Genomic DNA, 22,673 nt, shown 5'->3' with positions numbered 1-22,673 from the left:
GAAGAAACCAGGGTTTGGGTGGCAAATTTCAACATTGCAGACCCCCTTTATATTCACTGTTGAAATTGAGGGGATCCTCTGTTCTGTCCATTCCAGGAGTTCCTGAGTCAGGCCCAAAAGAGCACGGGACCTGGTGCCCCCCGGTGATTCAGGAAGGCCACCGTGCTTGCATTGTCGGAAAGGATCTGAACTTTTCCCACTGATTCTTTCTTCTAAAGCCTTTAAAGCTTCCCTGACCACCAAGAGCTCCTGGAAGTTGGGAAAAGAGCCCCTCTGAACTTGGTTCCAGACACCCTGAGCCCCACAGTTCTTTCAGATGGGGCCCCCAACCCCAGGCTCTGGCATTAGTCATCACCCCGAGGGGTTGGAGCTGAGCTCAGAGGTGATCCTCCCCCAACCTATAAGGCTTGAGCCGCCACTGCAAAGACTCATTTACCTCTCCTGGAATGGAGACCTTTTCTTCTAAAGGTTCCCCTAATTCCATCCCAGGAGGATAGTAGGAACTGCTGGAGAGTCCTGGACTGGAGCCCACGGCCCCGTAGTAATACAAGCTGTCATTAACATGAGGAATCTCATAACTCCCCTGAAGGAGACCTCCTCTGCCTCTAGGAGGGACGAGACTGCACCTATCAGGCCCTCTACTTTCCCGGAGGCAACACAAGCTTCTGTGCCACCGACTCTACCAGGAACCCTAGGTAAACCTTGGACTGCCCCGGAATCAGAGAGGATTTTTCCTGGCTGATTAACCACCCACGAGACTCCAAAGGTACTTACTACTTCGTCCAGGTCAGACAGTATTAGATCGCGACTCTGGTTGTAAACCAAAAGGTCATCCAGATAGGGGGATCAGCTCTATTCCTTGGAGATGGAGGTGCAAAAGCACCTCCCTTGAAGGTGGTACTTTCCCGAGGGCTTTGGGAGCACAAAGATGTTGCTCTACTGGGACAGGTACTATAACTCCCAGCTCTGCCAGCTGCCTGATGCTGTGAAGGAGACCCACCGCTTTCTGCTGATCCCTGGGTAGGCGGTTTCGAAGGAAGCTTGGGGAAGGTGGGGAGAGTAGTTCCAACCTGTAGCCCTCTCTTATTAGCTGTAGGATGCGGGGGCTTTGAGTGATCCTTTCCCACTGAGTGACAAAGTGAGAGAGCCCCCACCCTGACATCACTTGGTATCTTTGTCAGTGGATTTTGGGCCGGAAAAGAGGAGGCCCCATTTTTGCTTGCCCTTACCAACTCCCCATTTCTTGCCTTCCTTCTTATCCCTGAATCGGTTCTTAACCTGGGGGCCTCTAAAAAAAAAAATCTCCCCCCATCTTTCTCAGGCTTTACCGGAAACTTCTCTGTAGACCTAGAAAGGGCCTGGTCCAACCCAAAACAAAAGAGTAGGGAACCCTCAAAAGGTAGACCACACAAAATTCAGAAGAGACGCAGGTTTAGCGGTCGTGTGTACTGCTTCGACTGCTGTGTCTGCCAAGTAGGCCACGGCTCTACTAATCACTTCCAAGGAGACCTGTTTGGACTAGCAAATTTGCGACACATAGTCCATCAACTTTGGGGCCCACGTGTCTGCGTTCCTGGCAAAGCAGGCTGATGCCAAGGCTGGACTCATGGCCGCAGCATTGGCCTCCCAGGCCCTGTGCAGAAGAGTCCCGGATCGTCGGTCCATTTAGTCCCTGATATTGCCTGCATCCTCGAAGTAGAGGTCAGATTGTTTGGACGCCTGTGATAGGGAGGCATCTAGTCTGGGTGTCTTAAAAAAATCTTTCCCCCTCTTCCTCCTTGAAGGGCACCTGCATTTCCAGGTCTTAAATTTTAAGAGCTTCCTTTCAGGCTCCTTCCATTCTCTCGGAATGAGGGCCTGGTGGATTGGGAGAAGCCTGGATTGGGGTTTAACCAGGCCTCTATACGGAATTGTGCGGAATTTAGGACAGTAATCCAATCCCCCTCCCCTGTGTCCTCCTGCATATCCTGTACATCTTGCCCAGCAGTGTGTGAGAGCAGAGTGGATGGAGAGGACATCTTGTGTACATAAAGCAGCATGTCCCTCCCTGGCTGGTCTCTTAGCTGGCTGCTTTGCAGGCTTGTCCTGGTTACTCCTGTAAGGACTCTGTAGTCCTGTTTCTCAGCACCTTGTGGGGATCTTTGTGGCAGTGCCGAGGTGGCGCCATGTTGGAGATTTGGTCCCGCTCCTTCTTCCTGTTCTGCCGGAGGGCTCTGTAGGGACATAGGCAGCTGTGGGTGGAAGCAGGAGTCGATGGTGACAGTAATGCGGCCGCAGAAAGGAGAAAGATTGGCTCAGTGAGAAGAGTCCTCTCATCCCTGACTTCACAGGTCGGGTGCCATCATCTCCCCCCCTCACCCTCCCCACCTAGCCCCGCTCCGAGCCACATTCCTGTCTGAATAATATGTCCGGGTTTCAGGCAGAAACATTATTCAGACCAACAGTGAGAATGGGCTGACAAGAGCCCAGGGGGCAGGACGCCATTTCTAGTCACCATGGGGACCTGGGATTGGTTGAGCCCAGACTTATGGTGACCATAGAGACATGGAAATTCAGCTGGTTCAGCGGGGATCGGTCACATTTCCATCCATGTGTGGTCACTGCCGGATAAAAGTCACTCCATCAGCGGCTGCAGCCAATAGCTCCATCACTGATCTGTGTATTCTGAGAGTGGAGGAGCGCCCCCCATTGTCAGAATACAATAGTGCAGCGGGGAGGATTCCCCCATCCCCCTCCAATGTGTGGATGGGGGAATCACTTCCGTTTTTTCCTCTCATCCCATTGGCTGAATGATAAAACTGAACCATGTATGGCCAGCTTTGGAAGCAAGATATATTAATCATCAACTGATCCCCTGAAGGGGTTAATCTACAAATTACCTCCTCTGCCGCCAGATCCAGCAACGTCTCCTCTCTACGTCCTTCCGAATGGAATGTCCTTTGTCTTCTCTGTATCTAAATATCACTTCCTGTCTTTGCTGACATCACTTCCTGTCTTTGCTGACATCATTTCCTGTTTTTGCCGACATCACTTCCTGTCTTTGCCAACATCACTTCCTGTCTGTACCTGACATCACTTCCTGTATTCCATAGAGACTTCCTGTCAGGGTAGAAGTGAGATCACCACCTTGTGGAAATCAGAGGAACTGCAGCCCTGAGAAACGTGTCTGTATGTACTGTATATCCTTATAGATGGGGTCATCTCCACTCCCACCACGGGGGGTAGAAATATATTACTGCTCGGGGGGGGAGACATTTTGGCCCCTTTGATTTTGCAGTAAAATTGATGTCAGATTTAGTCATGTAGAACATCTGTTATATGGATACAAAGAGCCCCAGACGAGAGTAAAGGGTGGAAATGGCTCCTGATCCCCAGATTTGGGCAATTATGTCACTAATATAAATAGAATAAAACCCGCGCTATGTGTAACAACTCAAATACCCACAGAAATAACTTATACCGGACTAGAAGAGCATTATGTGTCACAGCGCTGTCCTATTGTGTGTGCACATAAATCATCACAAATACACTAAAATATGTGGAGACATTCATATATAGAGTGCTAGGGGCGCAAATAATATTCTCTGCAGAGCTACTGCTTCCACTTTACACCTACTTCATTGATATTATGGTGTTTATCAATAAATGAAGTAAACTGATCCATGTGCAAATTGATATACAACATAAAGTGCTTTGTGCTCAAGATGCTGTTCACTGCAGATCCACTGCTTCCACTTTGCATCTACTTCATTAATCTTATATATTTTCTGCTATATTAAATAAACTAAAATCTGTGCAAATTCATGTAATCATTCAATATTTTGTACTCAATATAGTGTTCTCTGCAAGTCCACTATTTCCACTTTGCATCTACTTCAATGAACTTATTTTGCTAAAAACAAATCCACCAATCAATGAAAAGTTGATAAGGTGTAAAGTTCTCAGTGCTCCACACTGTGGCAGCTGTAGTGTAGCCACGCCTTCTTCCACCTCTTACACACATGATGATGAGGGCGCCCCCTTAGTGCTGATTTTTATTGATTTCTGTTTTTTTTTTTTAGCAATATATGGTTTTTTAAAGTAGATGCAAAGTGGAAGCAGTGGACTTGCAGAGAACACTATTTTGAGCAAATAATTGTGCATGATTACATGAATTTGCACAGATTTTTATTTTATTTTATATAGCAGCAAATATTATAAATGAATGAAGTAGGTGCAAAGTGGAAGCAGTGGATCTGCAGAGAACAGCATCCTGAGCACAAAGCACTTTATGTTGCATATGCATTTGCACATGGATCAGAAAAATGGGTGTGGTTTACGTAAAATAGTGGGCGTGGCTTGCATGGGGCGTGGATCAAAGGGGTGTGGTTAGAGTCTGAGATTAATGCGGGATGGAGAGGGAAAGGAGGGGGTGGAGAGAGGGAAGGGGGGGAGAGGGAAAGGAGGGACAGCAGCCCCCCCGATCCTACACCACAATAGCAATATGTATTTTCCAGAGTTTGACAATCAGCAGATAAAGATACTCCAAATACCTGGTGTTAGCGCTTCAATCATCCCGGCGCCATGATTGTTATGGTGTCAGGATGATTGAAGCGCATTATTTCTATTATTACATTGTAATATGAAATGAAATCATTCAACTCACCACAATGCAGAATTAGTGGGAGCCCTGAGCGCGTCACTAGCCACGTTGCCTGCCACCAGATGCCATCAGGTGTCCCAAGCGGAGTCTGTCCTTACATCAGGTGCCCCATCAGTGGCACGTTCCTCACATCTGTGTCCATCAGCGGAGCCCCTCCTTACATCTGGTGCCCCTCTGACATCCACAGACCGCCCCCCCCACATCCTGCACAGACCTGCCCCCACATCTCCACAGACCGGCCCCCACGTCCACAGACTGGCCCCCACGTCCACAGAATGGCCCCCACATTCACGGACTGGCCCCCAACATACCACTGGCCCCCACAATCACAGACTGGCCCCCACGTCCACAGACTGGCCCCCATATTTACAGACTGGCCCCTGACATACGACTGGCCCCTACGTTCTCAGACTGGCCCCCACGTTCACAGACTGGCCCCCACGTCCACAGACTGGCCCCCACATTCACAGACTGGCCCCCAACATACCACTGGCCCCCACATTCACAGACTGGCCCCCGACATACCACTGGCCCCCACATTCACAGACTGGCCCCCGACATACGAATGGCCCCCACGTCCACAGACTGGCCCCCACGTTCACAGACTGGCCCCCACGTCCACAGACTGGCCCCCAACATACCACTGGCCTCCACATTCACAGACTGGCCCCCAACATATGACTGGCCCCTACATTCACAGACTGGCCCCCACATTCACAGACTGGCCCCCGACATATGACTGGCCCCTACGTTCACAGACTGGCCCCCACGTTCACAGACTGGCCCCCACGTTCAAAGACTGGCCTCCACGTTCACAGACTGGCCCCCACATTCACAGACTGGCCCCCACATTCACAGACTGGCCCCCCACACCACATTCACATACCATGAATGTCACTGGCCCCCACATTCACATACCATGACTGTCTGTCACTGGCCCCCGACATCCGACTGGCCCCCGACATCCGACTGGCAGCCCCCGACCCGACATCCACATTGTAGACTGACTGGCCCCCGACCCAACATCCACATCCACATTGTAGACTGACTGGCCCCCGACCCGACATCCACATTGTAGACTGACTGGCCCCCGACATGATGCCGCCATTGCCGCGCACAGATGACTGTGGCGCAGCCCACCGCCCTTTACACTCTGACTGACACAAACAGTAACACACTAGCAGCGGGGGTGGGCGGCGCCACAGGTGTAGACCAACTTCTGGTCTTCTTAAAAATGGGATTCAATCATCCCGGCGCCATGATTGTTATGGTGTCAGGATGATTGAAGCGCATTATTTCTATTATTACATTGTAATATAAAATGAAATCATTCAACTCACCATAATGCAGAATCAGTGGGAGCCATGAGCGCGTCATTAGCCACGTTGCCTGCCACCAGATGCCATCAGGTGCCCCCTTACATCAGGTGCCCCATTAGAGCAGCCTTCCTCACATCTGTGTCTCCATCAGCAGAGCCCCTCCTTACATCTGGTGTCCCCATCAGTTCTCCTAACATCTGGTGTCCCCATCAGTCCTCCTTACATCTGGTGTCCCCATCAGTCCTCCGTACATCTGGTGCCCCTCTGACATCCAGACTGCCCCCCGACATCCAGACTGCCCCCTCTAAAATCTAGACTGGCCCATCTCTGACATCCAGACTGGGCCCCCTCTGACATCCAGACTGGCCCCCTCTAAAATCCAGACTGGCTCCCCTCTGACATCCACACTGGGCCCCCTCTGACATCCACACTGGGCCCCCTCTGACATCCAGACTGGCCCCTCTCTGACATCCAGACTGGGCCCCCTCTGACATCCAGACTGGCCCCCCTCTGACATCCAGACTGGGCCCCCTCTGACATTCAGACTGGCCCCCCTCTGACATCCAGACTGGCCCCCTCTGACATCCAGACTGGCCCCCGACATCCAGACTGGCCCCCCGACATCCAGACTGCCCCCTCTGACATCAAGACTGGCCCCCCCTCTGACATCCAGACTTCCCCCGACATCCAGACTGTGTTATGGATTGTTTAATACTTTGATTAAATGACTATTTTCTATTATGTGAAGATATATGCTGTTTCTCCTTACTCAAAATGCTTCACCTAGAGATCCCCCTCCCATCGGAGTGAGTCCAGGAGTCCACAAGCCATCAGCAGAAAACCTGGATGAAACTGGCCAGGACCCCTTAGATAAGGGTCCTCCAATCTCTGATGACAGCACAGAATACACCTGAGATGATGCTTTTGCAAACAATGAGTCATCTCTTACTATAAAGGGGTTATATGCCCAGAGCAATAAGGAAGCTTTTCACTGAACAGTGTGTGTCAGCGCACTCCTTCTAAACATGCATGCATGGACATTTGAATTAGACCAGGTGCAGATAACTCGGCCAGACATTTGTCTGGGATCCAAAACAGCTTGGCAGCTCAACGTGGGGCTCTCGGGTTGCGAACCAGAGGAACAGCCGACCAAGAGGCCACTGAGGAGGAACCACCACGGATGGGACAGAGACTGATCAACTCTGAGAATACGGTAAGATATCAAATTCATATCTTGCTAGTATATCCCGTTCCCGTGTGGATCCGTCTCTGTGTCCGCATCGGCTGCCAAAAGACAGGTACCCCGTTTCCCCTAAAATAAGACCTAGCGTGATTGTCGGTGTTGGCTGCAATATAAGCCCTACCACCCAAATAAGCCCTACTCTGTTTCCTCAAAAATAAGCCCTACCCTGAAAAGAAGACCTACAAGGACTTTAACTAGGGCTTATTTGGGGGGTAGGGTTTTTATTGCAGCTATCACCGACACTCACACTAGGTCTTATTTTAGGGGAAACAGGGTAATACTTGCCCGAGGTCCATTATATGAACCTGCATTCCGATTATCTGCAGCCTGTAAGAACATTGTGTTGTTGTATTGTATGGGTCTGTGTTGTTGTATTGTATGAGTCTGTGATTGTGTTGTATGGGTCTGTAATAAATGATGTGTGATATTGAAAGAGATTGACACACAGCTGGGTCCCAGCTGACGTGGACAAACTCCATTGGAAAGATGTTAGTGCGGTGTAGCATTTCACCCAGAAGGGGGCGTCAGGGACGTGGACAAAATCTTTTGGAAAGATGTTAGTGCAGTGTAGCATTTCACCCAGAAGGGGGCGTCAGGGATGTGGACAAACTCCTTTGGAAAGATGTTAGTGCGGTGTAGCATTTCACCCAGAAGGGGGTGTCAGGGACATGGACAAACTCCTTTGGAAAGGTGTTAGTGCAGTGTAGCACGTCACCCTGAAGGGGGCGTCAGGGACGCAGGTAGCGTGGCTGTGTGGTTGTTAGAATTCAAGCATACACATCTATTACAAGTCATACAAATGTCATGTTATAATTGTGTTTGTGGATTGATGTTCAGCATTTTTGAAGGAGGTTGGAAGGTCAATTGGGTCTATAGAAAGTGAATGTAGAAAGAGTGGACAGGAACCGATAAGGTGTCCTGAACAAGTGGGAGATTTAGAAGAAACAGAGGGAAGTGAAAATTTGAGGATCTCATTGTTGAATATTAACTGCTGTACTTATCTGTCTGTTAAATGTCTTGTTGAGGGAAGTGAGTGGTCACGCACTACCCGACCCCTATTCTGTGGCCGTCTCGGACGGGCAGAACCGTGACTGAGTCTACGTTTTGGGAAGACACATCAGGGGCGACCCAGGTGGCAGTCGGGCATTGTAGACAAAACCTCTCTCTGTCTTACTATCTGTTTTGTCCTCGTTAACTTGAGATTGGGATATAGTCTGAACCGGTACCGGGTGACGAATAGAGGAATTGCCAAACCCTTTCAGAATCCAAGGCAACCTCGTGACCCGTCTAAAATCCTGAGCAGACACATAAATATCTCAGTCATCAAGACAGAATATAACGGGGCAGAAATTGGTTAAACCAGAGAAAGGGAAACTCGAGAGAGAGAGAGAGAGAGAGAGCGGGGGAGGGGAATTATGTTAAGAAAGCAAAAAAATTAGCGAAAATTTGTGGCATCACCATTCCTCCAGGGGGTAGATTGCAGCCGGAGGAATGGTGGAAAATACTGAAGGAAAAACGAGGGATGTTATCTGATAATGGTTTACTGAAAACTGCAGAAGCCTAGTATAATGTATGCAATATTGGAATGTATTTGAAAGTATGCAATATGATGAAACTTTAGTTATGAGCCTGTCAACATTTTTATAATGCATATCACTGATGGGTCTAGCAAAATAGAATGATATCAGGCAATGCATATGTTTGAGAAGTATCGCTGAGTTAAAAGAAAAATAAGCCTGAAGACTCATTTTTGAGCATGACAGAAGCATTCTGCAGCTGTGCTCCTCACCCCCATCCTTACACTTCACTGCAAGGAGTGAGGTGACCCCTCCCTTCAGATCCCTGTGTGAGAGACTGTCTGTAGGGATGTTAACTGTTGACAGGCTGTGAGATTACTGGTATAACATGTGATGTTTGCATGTGTGGGATATACAGGACCGGGTTGATTTAGTTATTATTCTAGCAGGCTAGAATATTAAAGGAATTGTGCAAGTTGAGAAAAACAGTAGTTAGACAATGAAACAGTACAAAAGAGAAGATATGTTTAGAATGGATGTTATGAAGAAATATGCAAATGTTAATGAAAGAAAAGACTGAGAATGTTTTGATTACTTTAAATGTGGCAAAGATCACTCACAGGAAACAACTAATAGAAGAGATGGAGAGTTTTCTGCAGGAAAACAAGTCTCCTAACAAAAGTTGCTGAGTAATAGGCAGTGGAAATAACCCTACTTAGCAATAATAAGAAATCTAGTCAGTTTATGTGAAATTAAAGCTGGAGACGCTCACTGGCCCATCATGGAGAAAAGTCTCTGTGATGTGAGGATTGTCGATGACAATACCTTTAATTCTGGTGTGGAATTCTGTGAGTAGCTGTGCGATTGGGCGGGGGGCAGACTGGCTGATCAAGCTACAGGTATCCAAGATAATACTCAAGACAAAACGGAGTCAGTAGAAATGTTTTACACCGGACTGTCACAAGTTTTTTTCAGATTTGGTATTCATCACCCATAATATGGCACACAGCCAGATGCTGTCTTCAGCCTTTGTGGCAGGCCTCAAGGAGTCAATCTGAAAAGGCCTCACCATGGCCCAACCGGAGTACCGTGTGCAACAGCAACAATATCAAAACTCTGGACATCCCACCTCGGAACACCTGGATCTCCTATGCTAGGAATTGGGCAAGCCTGTGTCACTAACCCATGTGAGGGCAACCTCTTCAAAGAACTCAGAAGGCCCATTAGCGAGGGTTACCCTACCCATTGAGGGACATCCAACCACTTTCCTAAGTGGCACAGGTGCAGCCAGAAGCGTGATTAGAGAAGAGGATTTACCTGACCACTCATACCTTTCCGATATTGACATATCTTGTGTGGGCATAGATGGAACTCCCAGAACTAACCCATTGACCCGCCCCCTACAAGTTGAAAGTACCCAGACCTTCTGGCTCGATTCTTTGTCTCTTCCACCTGTCCACTCAATCTCTTGGGAGCAGATGTACTGTCCAGACTTCAGGCTTCTATTGTGTTCTTTGAAGATGGATCTATTACTATCTCTTCTCCACTGGACATTAAGGACACTTCTGCTATGGTCCACAGGAGCTGAGGATGTAGGACATTTAAAGGTGCCACCAGTCAGTTGAAACTTGGAGCTCCTCTGCCCTGGAAACCCTCTAAAGTTATCCCAATCTGCAAATCTATTTCACAGCATGTCAAAGCCCTCATGTCAAATGGCGCCCTGATACTCTGTACATCTCCATACAGCACACCTCTGTTCCCTGTGAAGAAGAGAACCCCCAAGGCAGAACCAGACAAGTACAGAATGGTCCAGGACCTCCAAGCAGATAATGAAGCTACGGTCCGGAAGCCTCCTTACTGATCCAACCCATTTATGATGCCCTGAAGTCTGAGCCCTTCCAAATGTCCTCAGAGGCAATATCCAACTTCGAGGCCCTCAAACAAGACATTTCATCAGCTCCGGTTTTAGGACTCCCAGACTACGAACAAATGTTCAAGCTCTTTGTCTCCGAACGTCTGCGACATTGCTGCCATACTCAACCAGATCCAGCCGAAACATCTGTCCACTGCCAGACATTTGAGACTCCAATGTTCCCTCCTTCTACCGGACACCATTACTCTATTACATTGTCAGACACTGAACCCTTCAACCCTTTTTTCCACTTCCCGAGGGGGGAATAGAGGAGGAGCCGAGTCCACCCCATGACTGTTTTCAATTAATAAAAAGAAAAGGGGGCAAGTGGGACTTTAAATGAAACATGTCAATTGAAAATAAAAATTATGAATACATGTGAATAAAATAATTTAGATTTAATTTATAATCAATAACCCCTAGGGGTTGTCCATGATCTGAATGCATACAACTCATGGTCTAACTCAGTGATGGCGAACCTTGGCACTCCAGATGTTTTGGAACTACATTTCCCATGATGCTCATGCACTCTGCGGTGTAGTGGAGCATCATGGGAAATGTAGTTCCAAAACATCTGGGGTGCCAAGGTTCGCCATCACTGGTCTAACTCATACCTTACAACACCGGTCCAAATGGTAAGGTCACCCTGGCCATAAAAATGTTGGAAAGCCTATCAGTAGAGCTGAAGAAGAATTTGGGTATAGATCAGCCATGGGACCAGTGGTTTGGGTGGTTGGCAGAAGACCTTGGCTCGGATAGGTACTGTAATACTAGTTATTCTGATCTTTCTAGCTACTATATAATATGTTGTGTTATTCCACGTGTAAAGAAATTCCTAGGCAAAACAGTTGACCAAGCGATCCCAGTGATGATACACCAGGACGCAGAAGATGAGGACTATGAGAAGCCCTATGCCCCATTACAGTCCCTCACCGTATCTATAAATTATAAGATCATTCAGCCATAGGGATAACATCTGACTTCCACATGTACAAAGACTGTGGCAAGGGGGGTGATGGGCCAGCCATCACACGTCTAACGTACAGCAAGACAAAAGGTCCAAGGCACATGAGGACAGATGAGTTAGACCACCTACTAGGGACAGAATAGGAAATAGACATTCCAAGGGGGGACTGTTATGGATTGTTTAATACTTTGATTAAATGACTATTTTCTATTATGTCAAGATATATGCTGAATGTCCTTACTCAAAATGCTTCACCTAGAGACCCCCCTCCCATCGGAGTGAGTCCAGGAGTCCACAAGCCATCAGCAGAAAACCTGGATGAAACTGGCCAGGACCCCTTAGATAAGGGTCCTCCAATCTCTGATGACAGCACAGAATACACCTGAGATGATGCTTTGCTTATAATGAGTCGTCTTCTACTATAAAGGGGGCTATATGCCCAGAGCAATAAAGGAAATTTTTCACTGAACAGTGTGTGTCAGCGTACTCCTTCTAAACATGCATGCATGGACATTAGAATCAGACCAGGTGCAGATAACTCGGCCGGACATTTTTCTGGGATCCAAAACACCAGTACATGGGACAGCAGGCACATATCAGGAATATGACGTGTTGGGATTACATGCTCTCTAACTTATGTCCTTCAGTGTGTACTGTACTGATAAGTGTATGATCTCAGGTATTAGTATGAAATCATTCCTGATGAAGGAAACTAAGGGGACTATAAATAGAAAATGTGTTGGAAGAGCATGACAAGCATTGTCCCAGATGTTATAAATGTGTGATATAATTGTATTGATGTGATTTCCTATGATCGTCAGCTCCATCTAGAGACTGGAATAAGTATTTATTTTCTGAAATACCTCCATCTGGAAAATTAGAGCAATACCACATTATTGCCACTAGATGGAACCAATGGTAATAGGAAATCATTGTATGGAATAAAATATGAGGGATACTTTAGATTCCGGGGCTTGTTCTGCCGCCTCTCTTTTCTTCCAAGACTACATCTCAGTACACACTTCCTACAATTATTACTGGACTTTCCATGACCAGCTTTGTCATGTTGTCCATAGAGACAAGACACCCCGTCACAGTCTCCGGATATCAACACATTTCACATGTCTTTATTATGCTGAATATTGTTTCTACAATCGCATGTTACTGATGATTGGAGTCACTGCCCCTTTGTGTATTCCGAGGCCTTTGTGCCATCGGACTTCACCTCTTTTATCATAACATGTTTTTAGAATTACAAAAAAATGACCTCACAGTGGGAGGAATGCGAGCAACATTCATTCATTCATTCATTCATTCAATGATTTTTTTTTAATATTTACAAAAGCTACAAAATGGATGAGAGGTAATGACTCCATTTTTATTTTTCTCCTGCTATCAATGGCCGACACGATACAACACTTCATCCATGTCTTTGGTGATCTCTGATCTCCTTATCAACTGTTTCTTCCATGATGAAGATCAGCCATGGAGTATATCTGAGGTGTATATCAGGGTGTGCTTCTTCCCCACGAGACCTGTGATGTCCAGCAACATTCATATAGAAGACATTTCCCGCACTCAAGGCACTAATACACCTCGAGGGTTGTGTGGGATCCCTGATGTACAGGAAGACAGGACTTCAGTGAGGAACAATTCCCTCACTCAGGACAGGAATATGGCTTCTCCCCGTGTGAGATCTCTGATGTGTGTAAAGACTGGACTTCTGTGAAAAACATTTCCTGCACTCAGGACAGGAATACGGCTTCTCCCCCGTGTGAGATCTCTGATGTTTGATAAGATCGGACTTTTGTAAAAAACATTTCACGCACTCAGGACAGGAATATGGCTTCTCCCCTGTGTGAGATCTCTGATGTGAGTAAAGATGGGACTTCTGTGAAAAACATTTCCCGCACTCACGACAGGAATACGGCTTCTCCCCTGTGTGAGATCTCTGATGTATGGAAAGACTGGACTTCACTGAAAAACATTTCCCGCACACAGGACAGGAATACGGCTTCTCCCCCGTGTGAGATTTCTGATGTGTGGTAAGATTGTACTTCTGTGAAAAACATTTCCCACACTCAGGACAGGAATACAGCTTCTCCCCCGTGTGAGATCTCTGATGTTTGTAAAGATGGGACTTCTGTGAAAAACATTTCCCACACTCAGGACAGGAATAGGGCTTCTCTCCTGTGTGAGATCTTATATGCACATTAAGTTTGGATTTAGAACGGAAACACTTCCCGCACTCAGTACAGGAAAAGCTCTTCTCTGTTGGAAGGACGGCCCCGTCCCTCACAGTCTGAGGTTCCTCAGGATAAGAGGAATACGATGGTCCATCTACACTGTGTGGTGCCGGATGGACATTTGAGGTAGTCGGGTTTTCTCCTGGACTGTACTGTGTGATGTCCTCATCTTCTACTTTACAGTCTGGAGACAAAGTGAGACAATCCTCTGAGGTTTTCCTCATCTCCCGTCCATCTACTAAAATAGAAATACAAAGATTATTACTAGACATGAGCTGATTGGTTCCCCTAAACCAGGACTCCGCCCACATCAGGCAGCTTTGTCTCTGAGGATCTTACAATTCCCCCCTCAAGGTAACTAGTAAATGGGTCCTCTGATCTCCTACCAGATCATTTCTTTATTCATGGACCTTAGTCAGAGAGTGAGGAAACAATGAGAACTGTCTTTTATAGGAGTGACAGTGATGAGGGGATTATAGGACGAGTGTCCCCTCCCCCTCTATCACTCATTGCCATCTTCTCAATACAAGAAGTACTGCACTTCCTTATTTAGTCCATGATTTAGTCATGAATAACAGCGGGGCTGAGCCCCACCAGAGGTCAGAGAGTGAGGATGGGGGGAGAACAACCAAGATGAAGACTGGACTGATCCTGAAGACCCCCATCATTGGGTTATTGACTCCTCCCCTATTATTTTTCCGTTTTAAGGTTCCAATGTTTGAGGAAGTTATCACATTATTATCACCATGTAAAAGTCTGTGCTCCAATCACATCATCAGATATAAAATGTCCAGCTGGTAGGAAATGGGTGTAACAAAAGAGAATACATATTATGTGTATATATAGCAGTGGGGGGGAGGGGAGAGAGCAGAAGTCAGGACTATGTAATGTACAACATATTGTATAAGATACAACAGATAGGACTATATAGTATCAGAATAATGTAATGTACAACATAGAGTATATAGTGCAGGGGTCAGGAGTATGTAATGTAGAATATAAAGTATACAGTGTAAGGGTCAGGACTCATAATATTGGTATTCAGTAATCAGTGGAAGATGAAATGATTACATGAGACAAGTTGCAGAGGTCCCACACCGCTGCCTCCCATCTCCTGAGACTGCACTCAGTGACTTGGGTCTGAGACTATACAGACATATCCCTCCACCCGGCACAGCCAGCAGACAACACAACAAGTAATCCTGGGGGGATTGTTCTGTCAGAGATCTTGTCATAGCCGGGTATGGGGCAGAAGACTCAAAGCACATACCCCAGGTGCCTAGATCTAGTAACATCTATGGGGAAAATGAACATTTTGCTGCCACCTGATCCCCAGAATCTCCATAAATCCAGTCTAGATACATAAATTGTGTCGGCAGCACAGAGAAGGAAGATTATGGGAGAGAAATCCAGGAATACAGGACGGGGAACACAGCTCAGGAAAGTGACCAGGGGATTACAGGCTGATATCACCCAGCCCCCGCCCTACTCTGGACCAATCAGTGAGCAGTATGGGTGGAGGAATGTATTTAGTGTTAATGACCCACCTGTGCTGATCTCTGTAGGAGTGTCCTCCTCTATAAATGTCCCCGTTATTCCATCCTCCTCCATAGACTGCTGATCATCCCTCACATACCTCTCTTCTTCTTCTGATTTCACCTCAAATTCTATATCCATTGGATCTCCACTCTAAACCAAGAAAATGAGAGAAAATATCATCTGTAAGATAGAAGATTTATTATTGTGACATCACATAGAAAATCCACACATCATCTCTAGGAGTCCATGTTCTAGATGCTCCATCCCACCAACCTTGTAACAGTGGGGGATGGTGTGATCTTCCTGTGTGGAATTCTGGGAATACAGAGGACGGGGACATCTCTCTGGTGGGTTCCCATTACTGGATCCATCTGTAGGAAACACACACACTGACTGAATACATTGTTTCTATGTGTTTATCAGATGATGGGGGATCTAGGTGGAGCCTCCGTACTGCTCTCTCCTTTACAATAAAGTCTCCTCTTACCCGGTGATGTGAGGGGCGGCTGATTGTCCATCATGACGTCCTTGTAGAGATCCTTGTGTCCTTCTAAATACTCCCACTCCTCCATGGAGAAATAGACAGTGACATCCTGACACCTTATAGGAACCTGACACACACAATGATACAGTCACCATCCAGACACATCCCTTGTCTGTTACTGGATAATGTCCCAGAATTCCCAGAATCCTCCTCACCTCTCCTGTCAGCAGCTCCATCATCTTCTTGGTGACTTCTAGAATCTTCTCCATGTTGTGTCTCTCAGGTTTTAGGGAGTCACATGGAGGCACTGTGATGGTCATATGATCACCGGACTTCACAAGAGGAAATCTCTGTATTGAGGAACCAATAGGAATATCATGTTAGAATCCCAGAATCCTCCTCACCTCTCCGGTCAGGTCTGTGTTTTATTAATAGAGATAAGAGTGATGTCATGTGACCTCCCAGAATCCTCCTCACCTCTCCGGTCAGGTCTGTGTTTTATTAACCACTTGCCTACTGGGCACTTAAACACCCTTCCTGCCCAGACCAATTTTCAGTTTTTGGTGCTCTCACACTTTGAATGACAATTACTCAGTCATGCAGCACTGTACCCAAATTATTTTTTTGTCCTTTTTTCCCACAAATAGAGCTTTCTTTTGGTGGTATTTGATCACCTCTGGGGTTTTTTATTTTTTGCGCTATAAATGAAAAAAAGACCAAAAATTTTGAAAAAAAACGCATTTTTCTTTGTTTCTGTGATAAAATTTTGCAAATTTGCAATTTTTCTTCATGAATTTTGGGCACAATTTATACTGCTACATATCTTTGGTAAAAATAACCCAAATTAGTGGATATTATTTGGTCTTTGTGAAAGTTACAGAGTCTACAATCTGTGGTGCGAATCATACAAAATTGATCAAATCTGATGTACTGGTGGCCTCTCTCAATTCTTGCCACCCGAACAAGCCAGGGAAGTACAAATACCCCCCAAATTACCCCTTTTTTGAAAGTAGACAGTCCAAGGTATTTAGTAAGAGGAATGCTGACCTTTTTGATGTTGTGATTTTTTCCCACAATTCTTTGGAAAATTAAGATTTTTTGTTTTATTTAAATTTTTTCTACAAAATTGTCATTGTAATAGGTTATTTCTCTCACATGGCATGTGTATACCACAAATAATGCCCCAAAATAAATTCTGCTCCTCCTCCTGATTATTACGATACCACATGTGTGGGACTTTTCCACAACCTGGTCACATAGAGAGGCCCAACATACAGGGAGCACCATCACGTGTTCTAGGAGCATAAATTACACATCTAACTTGTTGACTATCTATTACACTTTTGAAGGCCTTGGAGCACCAGGACAATGACACGTGACACCGACGTGGCCCTTATACGTGGCATTGATGACAGATGCCACTAATACCTGGCACTGACACATGGCACTAATACGTGGCACTGATGACACGTGACACTGATGATAGATGGCACTGATACCTGGCATTGATGACACGACACTGATAACAGATGGCACATGACACTGACAGGTGGCACTGAAGACAGATGACACTAATATGTGGCACTGATGACACGAGACACTGATATGGCACTAATGACAGATGGCACTATGTGGCACTGATGACAGATAGCACTTATACGTGGTACTGGGGACAGATGCCACTAACGACAGGTGGCACTGATGACAGATATGCCACGGATGACAGATGGCATGGATGACAGATGGCAGTGGGGGCAGATGGCAGTGGGGACAGGTGGGCACTTTATTTTCATTTTTTTTTTTTTACACTAACCACTGTGAGATCTCACAGCAGTTCATCTCTCCCTCCTCACACGCTGTCTGTGTGAGGAGGGCGAGCCGGTGATGAGAGATGATCTCATATGTTTACATATGAGATCATCTCTCATTGGGCACGCCGATCGCACTGTAAACGGCTGCTGTAAACGGCCGAGGGACACGGCCAGTACAGAACTTCCCTGATGCCCGCGGCGGCGTGCAAAGGGGAAGTAAACAGGAGGACGTCCAGGGACGCCCTCCCGGCAGATAGCAAAAGACGGCTATAGTGCGGGGGCGAAGTGGTTAATAGAGATAAGAGTGATGTCATGTGACCGCCCAGAATCCTCCTCACCTCTCCAGTCAGGTCTGTGTTTTATTAATAGAGATAAGAGGGATGTCATGTGACCTCCCAGAATCCTCCTCACCTCTCCGGTCAGGTCTGTGTTTTATTAATAGAGATAAGAGTGATGTCATGTGACCTCCCAGAATCCCCCTCACCTCTCCGGTCAGGTCTGTGTTTTATTAATAGAGATGAGAGTGATGTCATGTGACCTCCCAGAATCCTCCTCTCCTCTCCGGTCAGGTCTGTGTATTATTAATAGAGATAAGAGTGATGTCATGTGACCTCCCAGAATCCTCCTCATCTCTCCGGTCAGGTCTGTGTTTTATTAATAGAGATAAGAGTGATGCCATGTGACCTCCCAGAATCCTCCTCACCTCTCCGGTCAGGACTGTGTTTTATTAATAGAGATAAGAGTGATGCCATGTGACCTCCCAGAATCCTCCTCACCTCTCCGGTCAGGTCTGTGTTTTATTAATAGAGATAAGAGTGATGTCATGTGACCTCCCAGAATCCTCCTCACCTCTCCGGTCAGCAGGTAGATGATCTCCAGGGTGAGGTTTAGTATCCTCTCAGTCATGTGACTCCGGTCCTCCTCCATCCTCATTGGTGCCGTCATCTATGAAGGTTTGCCTGTAGACAGATAACAGAGAATTATCTGGATTGGTTGTACAATAATAGGATGATATCAGGAGGTAATATTAAGGTCAGTACATATTTAAGTAGTTCCGAACCGCCTGCCACAGTTATATGGCGGCAGGTTGGCTCTCCTGCATGGATCACCATTCCTGCATGCTTTGGGAGCGTGCCCGTGGGTTGGGTGGATTCGATCTCTGCCAGCGACTCGCGACTGCCTTGTACAGAGACAGAATGTAAAGAAGGCCTTCCCTGTTCTGCCTAGTGACATGTCAGAGATATATTGTTCCTAGTGATCGGGAACACTGATTCTGTCATGTCACTGGTAGCCACCCCCCCCACCTACAGTTAGAACACTCTGAGGGAACACAGTTAGTAGTAAAAACAATAAAAGTCTCTAAATCTATCCCCTATTTTGTAGTTGTCATTTTTTTATACCAAAAATATGTAGAATACATATCGGCTAAACAGATGAATAAATTAGTTATCTACATTTTTTGGGATATGTATTATAGCAAAAAGTAAAAAAAGTTTTGTTTTTTCAAAATTGTCGCTCCATTTGTGGGGAAAAAAGGTCGTCAATTTTGTTTGGGTACAGCGCCGCACGACCGAACAATTGTTAGCTAAAGTGACGCAGTGCCGAATCGCAAGAAATGGCCTGGTCATTAATGGGGGTAATTCATTCCGGGGGTGAAGTGGTTAAACACTATGGTCCCCAGTGGGGAAATATTTAATCTGGACAGTTTAGTGTTCACTATGATTCTTGGGGTCCGGGAGTCTCGTAAAATGTGGCCTCCTGGATCACAAATTCCATTCTCTATGTTGGGTGTGAGATGAGGAGGAGATCCAGGAATCAGGATAAAGGTCAGGACAAGCAACAGACGAGCGCATCCAAGAGATGAAGCCGGGGTCACTACACAGAAAATCAATCCAAGGAAACAACAGGCAGGACGAGGAATAGCAAGAAGGAGCTCAGAGACAAATGAGAATATTGCTCAGCCAATGGGAGATGATCTCAGCATGACTTAAAGTGGTTCTAAAGGCTCCAGGTTTGTGACCTTCATGTATTCTATGATGATACACACATATATAGTGTGGAAACAAGAATACAATAGTGCAGCCTCGTAGGGTTGTCACCTCTTCCCATTAAAACCAAACACATATGAATTACACGGGTTCTGAGGATAATTAGATGCAGATAAGGCACTAAGTGAGTTCAGCCACAGAACCTGTGTAATCAATATGTCTTCAGTATTTATGGGATGAGGTGGCAACCCTTGTGCTGATCTCCCTGAAGGGGTTAATCTGAGGTTCTCACACTATATAGGTGTGTATCATCATCTGCTGGAGATAAAAGACATCACAGTGACTATGGAGGAAGAGGACGGACATGACAGGGGTGTGATGAACGAAGAGTGCAGAGAGAGAGCACACAGAGACAAATCACCAGGAACCTGACACGTGGGGCGTTTATTGGGGGACTCGGGGTACAGGCAGGAGGAGAATTATTCCACAGAACAAACAATAGACACAGCAATGAAGAGTGATACTCAGGGTGGAAATATGGGACATCAAAGGGGAGGTAGCCCACAGGGCAAACAGAAGGCACAGCAATGAAGCGTGCTCCTCAGGACAGCAATATGGGACAGCAAAGGGGGTGATAGTCCCCAGGGCAGAACAGTGTTTGGTACAGCAGGGGTTAAAGTCCTTGGCAAACGGGCAGAGCAGTGTTAGCACATCAGGGTAGCAAGACACAGTAGTAAGAAACATTCCTCCGGGTGGAAATGTAACCCCACACAGATAGTCCATGTAGGATGGCCCAGCAGAAATGGGGATCCTGTACTCAGGGATAGATATCCAGGCAGGCAGGGCTAAGTCCAGAACAGGGCAGAGATCCAGGCAGACAGGAGTAGGGGCTGGTAGCTGATGTAGGGCAGGCAGGGTGAAGTCCATGGGTCCTTGGAGGGGGTTGGGAGGGTCTGACCACAGCTCAGCAGCACAGACAATACAGAACTATATGTCCAGGGTGCAGAGAGCAGCACCCAGTCCATACTGACCCATCAGACTCAGCAGTTCTAAGCACCTTCCAGTGAGGTCTGCAGCCATCAGCTCCTCTCTGTGTCCATCATGGAAGGCGACTCTCACCAGACTGACCCCCTTCTTTGTGTTGTGAATTCAGCCAGAGACCTCCCCTCAGATTCAGGTGGTGCCGAGGTGTCTGGCTCTATCCTGACACAATATACAATCATTTATGTGCTTCTTACTGAGGGAGCCTCATGTCCTCCCCCTGTGGGGACCCCGGAACTCACACTCCACATTATACCGATACACTGACTGCGTTATACATTGTATCCCGATTAGAGATTGTCCATTTTATAAAACTAAATATAAACATCTAATACTTCTGACCTTCACTAAAAGGGGGTTACTGGGTGTAAATAGAAAATACGATGTTATTACCAACGTCTCCTCTCTACTTCCTCCCAACTCACCTCTCACCCAGAACTTCCTGTCTGTACCTGACATCACTTCCTGTCTTCCATAGACTTCCTGTCTTCCATTGAGACTTCCTGTCTTGGTAGAAGTGAGATCACCACCTTGTGGAGCTCAGAGGAACTGCAGAAACGTCTGGTAGTGTGAACACAGCTTTATACTGTGTGTGTATTTACTGTATATCCTTATAGATGGGTCATCTCCACTCCCCCCAAGGGGGATAGAAATATATGACTGCTGGGGGGGGGGGGGGGGGGGGAGACATTTTGGCCCCTTTGATTTTGCAGTAAAATTGATGTCAGATTTAGTCATGTAGAACATCTGTTATATGGATACAAAGAACCCCAGCCGAGAGTAAAGGGTGGAAATGGCTCCTGATCCCCAGATTTGGGCAATTATGTCACCAATTTAAATAGAATAAAACCCGCGCTATGTGTAACAACTCAAATACTTACAGAAATAACTTATACCGGACTGCTGCTGTAACAAATGTAAGTGTTTCCTTTATCAACTAGAAGAGCATTATGTGTCATAGCGCTGTCCTATTGTGTGTGCACATAAATCATCACAAATACACTAAAATATGTGGAGACATTCATATATAAAGTGCTAGGGGCTCAAATAATATTCTCTGCAGATCTACTGCTTCCACTTTACACCTACTTCACTGATCTTATGGTGTTTATAAATAAATGAAGTAAACTGATCCATGTGCAAATTCATATACAACACAAAATGCTGTTCCCTGCAGATCCACTGCTTCCACTTTGCACCTAACTCTTTAATCTCATAATGTTTGCTGCAATATTAAAGTACAAACCTTTGAAAAAATAATGTAACCATACAATATTGTGTGCTCAATATAGTGTTCTCTGCAAGTCCACTGCTTCCACTTTACATCTATTTCAATATACTTATTTTGCTCAAAATAAAAATAAATCCACCAAGCAATGAAAAGTTGATTAGGTGTAAAGTGCTCGGTGCTCCTTCTAGACTCCTCCTCCTCCGACCGCTGTTCCAGCAGGAGCTCTGCCTCTTCACACACACTCAGAGCTCCGCCTCTTCATACACACACAGAGCTCCACCTCTTCATACACACTCAGAGCTCCGCCTCTCCATACACACTCAGCACTCCGCCTCTTCATACACACTAAGAGCCCCGTCTCTTCATACACACTCAGGGCTACGCCTCTTCATCCACACTCAGAGCTCCGCCTCTTCATACACACTTAGAGCTCCACCTCTTCATACACACTTGGAGCCCTGCCTCTTCATACACGCTCAGAGCTCTGCCTCTTCATACACAGTCAGAGCTCCGCCTCTTCATACACACTCAGGGCTCCTCCTCTTCATACACACTCAGGGAGGAGAGAAAGGGGAAGGATATACAGTACATTCACACACACAGCACAAGGCCGTGTTCACACTATGGGGGTTATTTACGAAAGGCAAATCCACTTTTCATCTACAAGTGCACTTTCAAGTGCAGTTGCTGTAGATGTGAGGGTGACATGCAAGGAAAATAAAAAACAGCATTT

The 22,673-nt window shown here is 46.4% G+C and overlaps 2 protein-coding genes across 2 annotated transcripts in view; both read right to left on the bottom strand.

Moving 5' to 3' along the window:
• Positions 1-12,957: 12,957 nt before the first annotated feature.
• Positions 12,958-15,528, bottom strand: LOC143989792 (uncharacterized). Its single transcript, XM_077490060.1, has 2 exons — positions 15,394-15,528; positions 12,958-14,084 (listed from the first exon to the last, which is right to left on the bottom strand). Exons 1-2 carry the CDS (start codon positions 15,521-15,523, stop codon positions 13,240-13,242), a joined length of 975 nt encoding a protein of 324 aa, XP_077346186.1. The 5' UTR covers positions 15,524-15,528; the 3' UTR covers positions 12,958-13,239.
• A 33-nt stretch (positions 15,529-15,561) lies between these two features.
• Positions 15,562-22,673, bottom strand: part of LOC143989872 (gastrula zinc finger protein XlCGF66.1-like) — a 153,566-nt gene continuing 146,454 nt past the window's right edge. The window contains exons 2-5 of the mRNA XM_077490148.1: positions 18,530-18,639; positions 16,085-16,219; positions 15,873-15,996; positions 15,562-15,756 (exon numbers count right to left, since the gene is read on the bottom strand). Coding sequence (XP_077346274.1) covers positions 15,596-15,756; positions 15,873-15,996; positions 16,085-16,219; positions 18,530-18,625 — 516 coding nt within the window. The 5' untranslated portion in view covers positions 18,626-18,639 and the 3' untranslated portion in view covers positions 15,562-15,595. The remainder of the gene's footprint in view (positions 15,757-15,872; positions 15,997-16,084; positions 16,220-18,529; positions 18,640-22,673) is intronic.

This window comes from Lithobates pipiens, unplaced genomic scaffold (assembly GCF_037356315.1).
Source record: "Lithobates pipiens isolate NorthernLeopardFrog02 unplaced genomic scaffold, aLitPip1_a1.2 Scaffold_18, whole genome shotgun sequence".
In the NCBI taxonomy this organism is placed as follows: domain Eukaryota; kingdom Metazoa; phylum Chordata; class Amphibia; order Anura; family Ranidae; genus Lithobates; species Lithobates pipiens.
The sequence above is the reverse complement of the archived record's forward strand: the minus strand, read 5'-3'. Positions and strand labels throughout refer to the sequence as shown.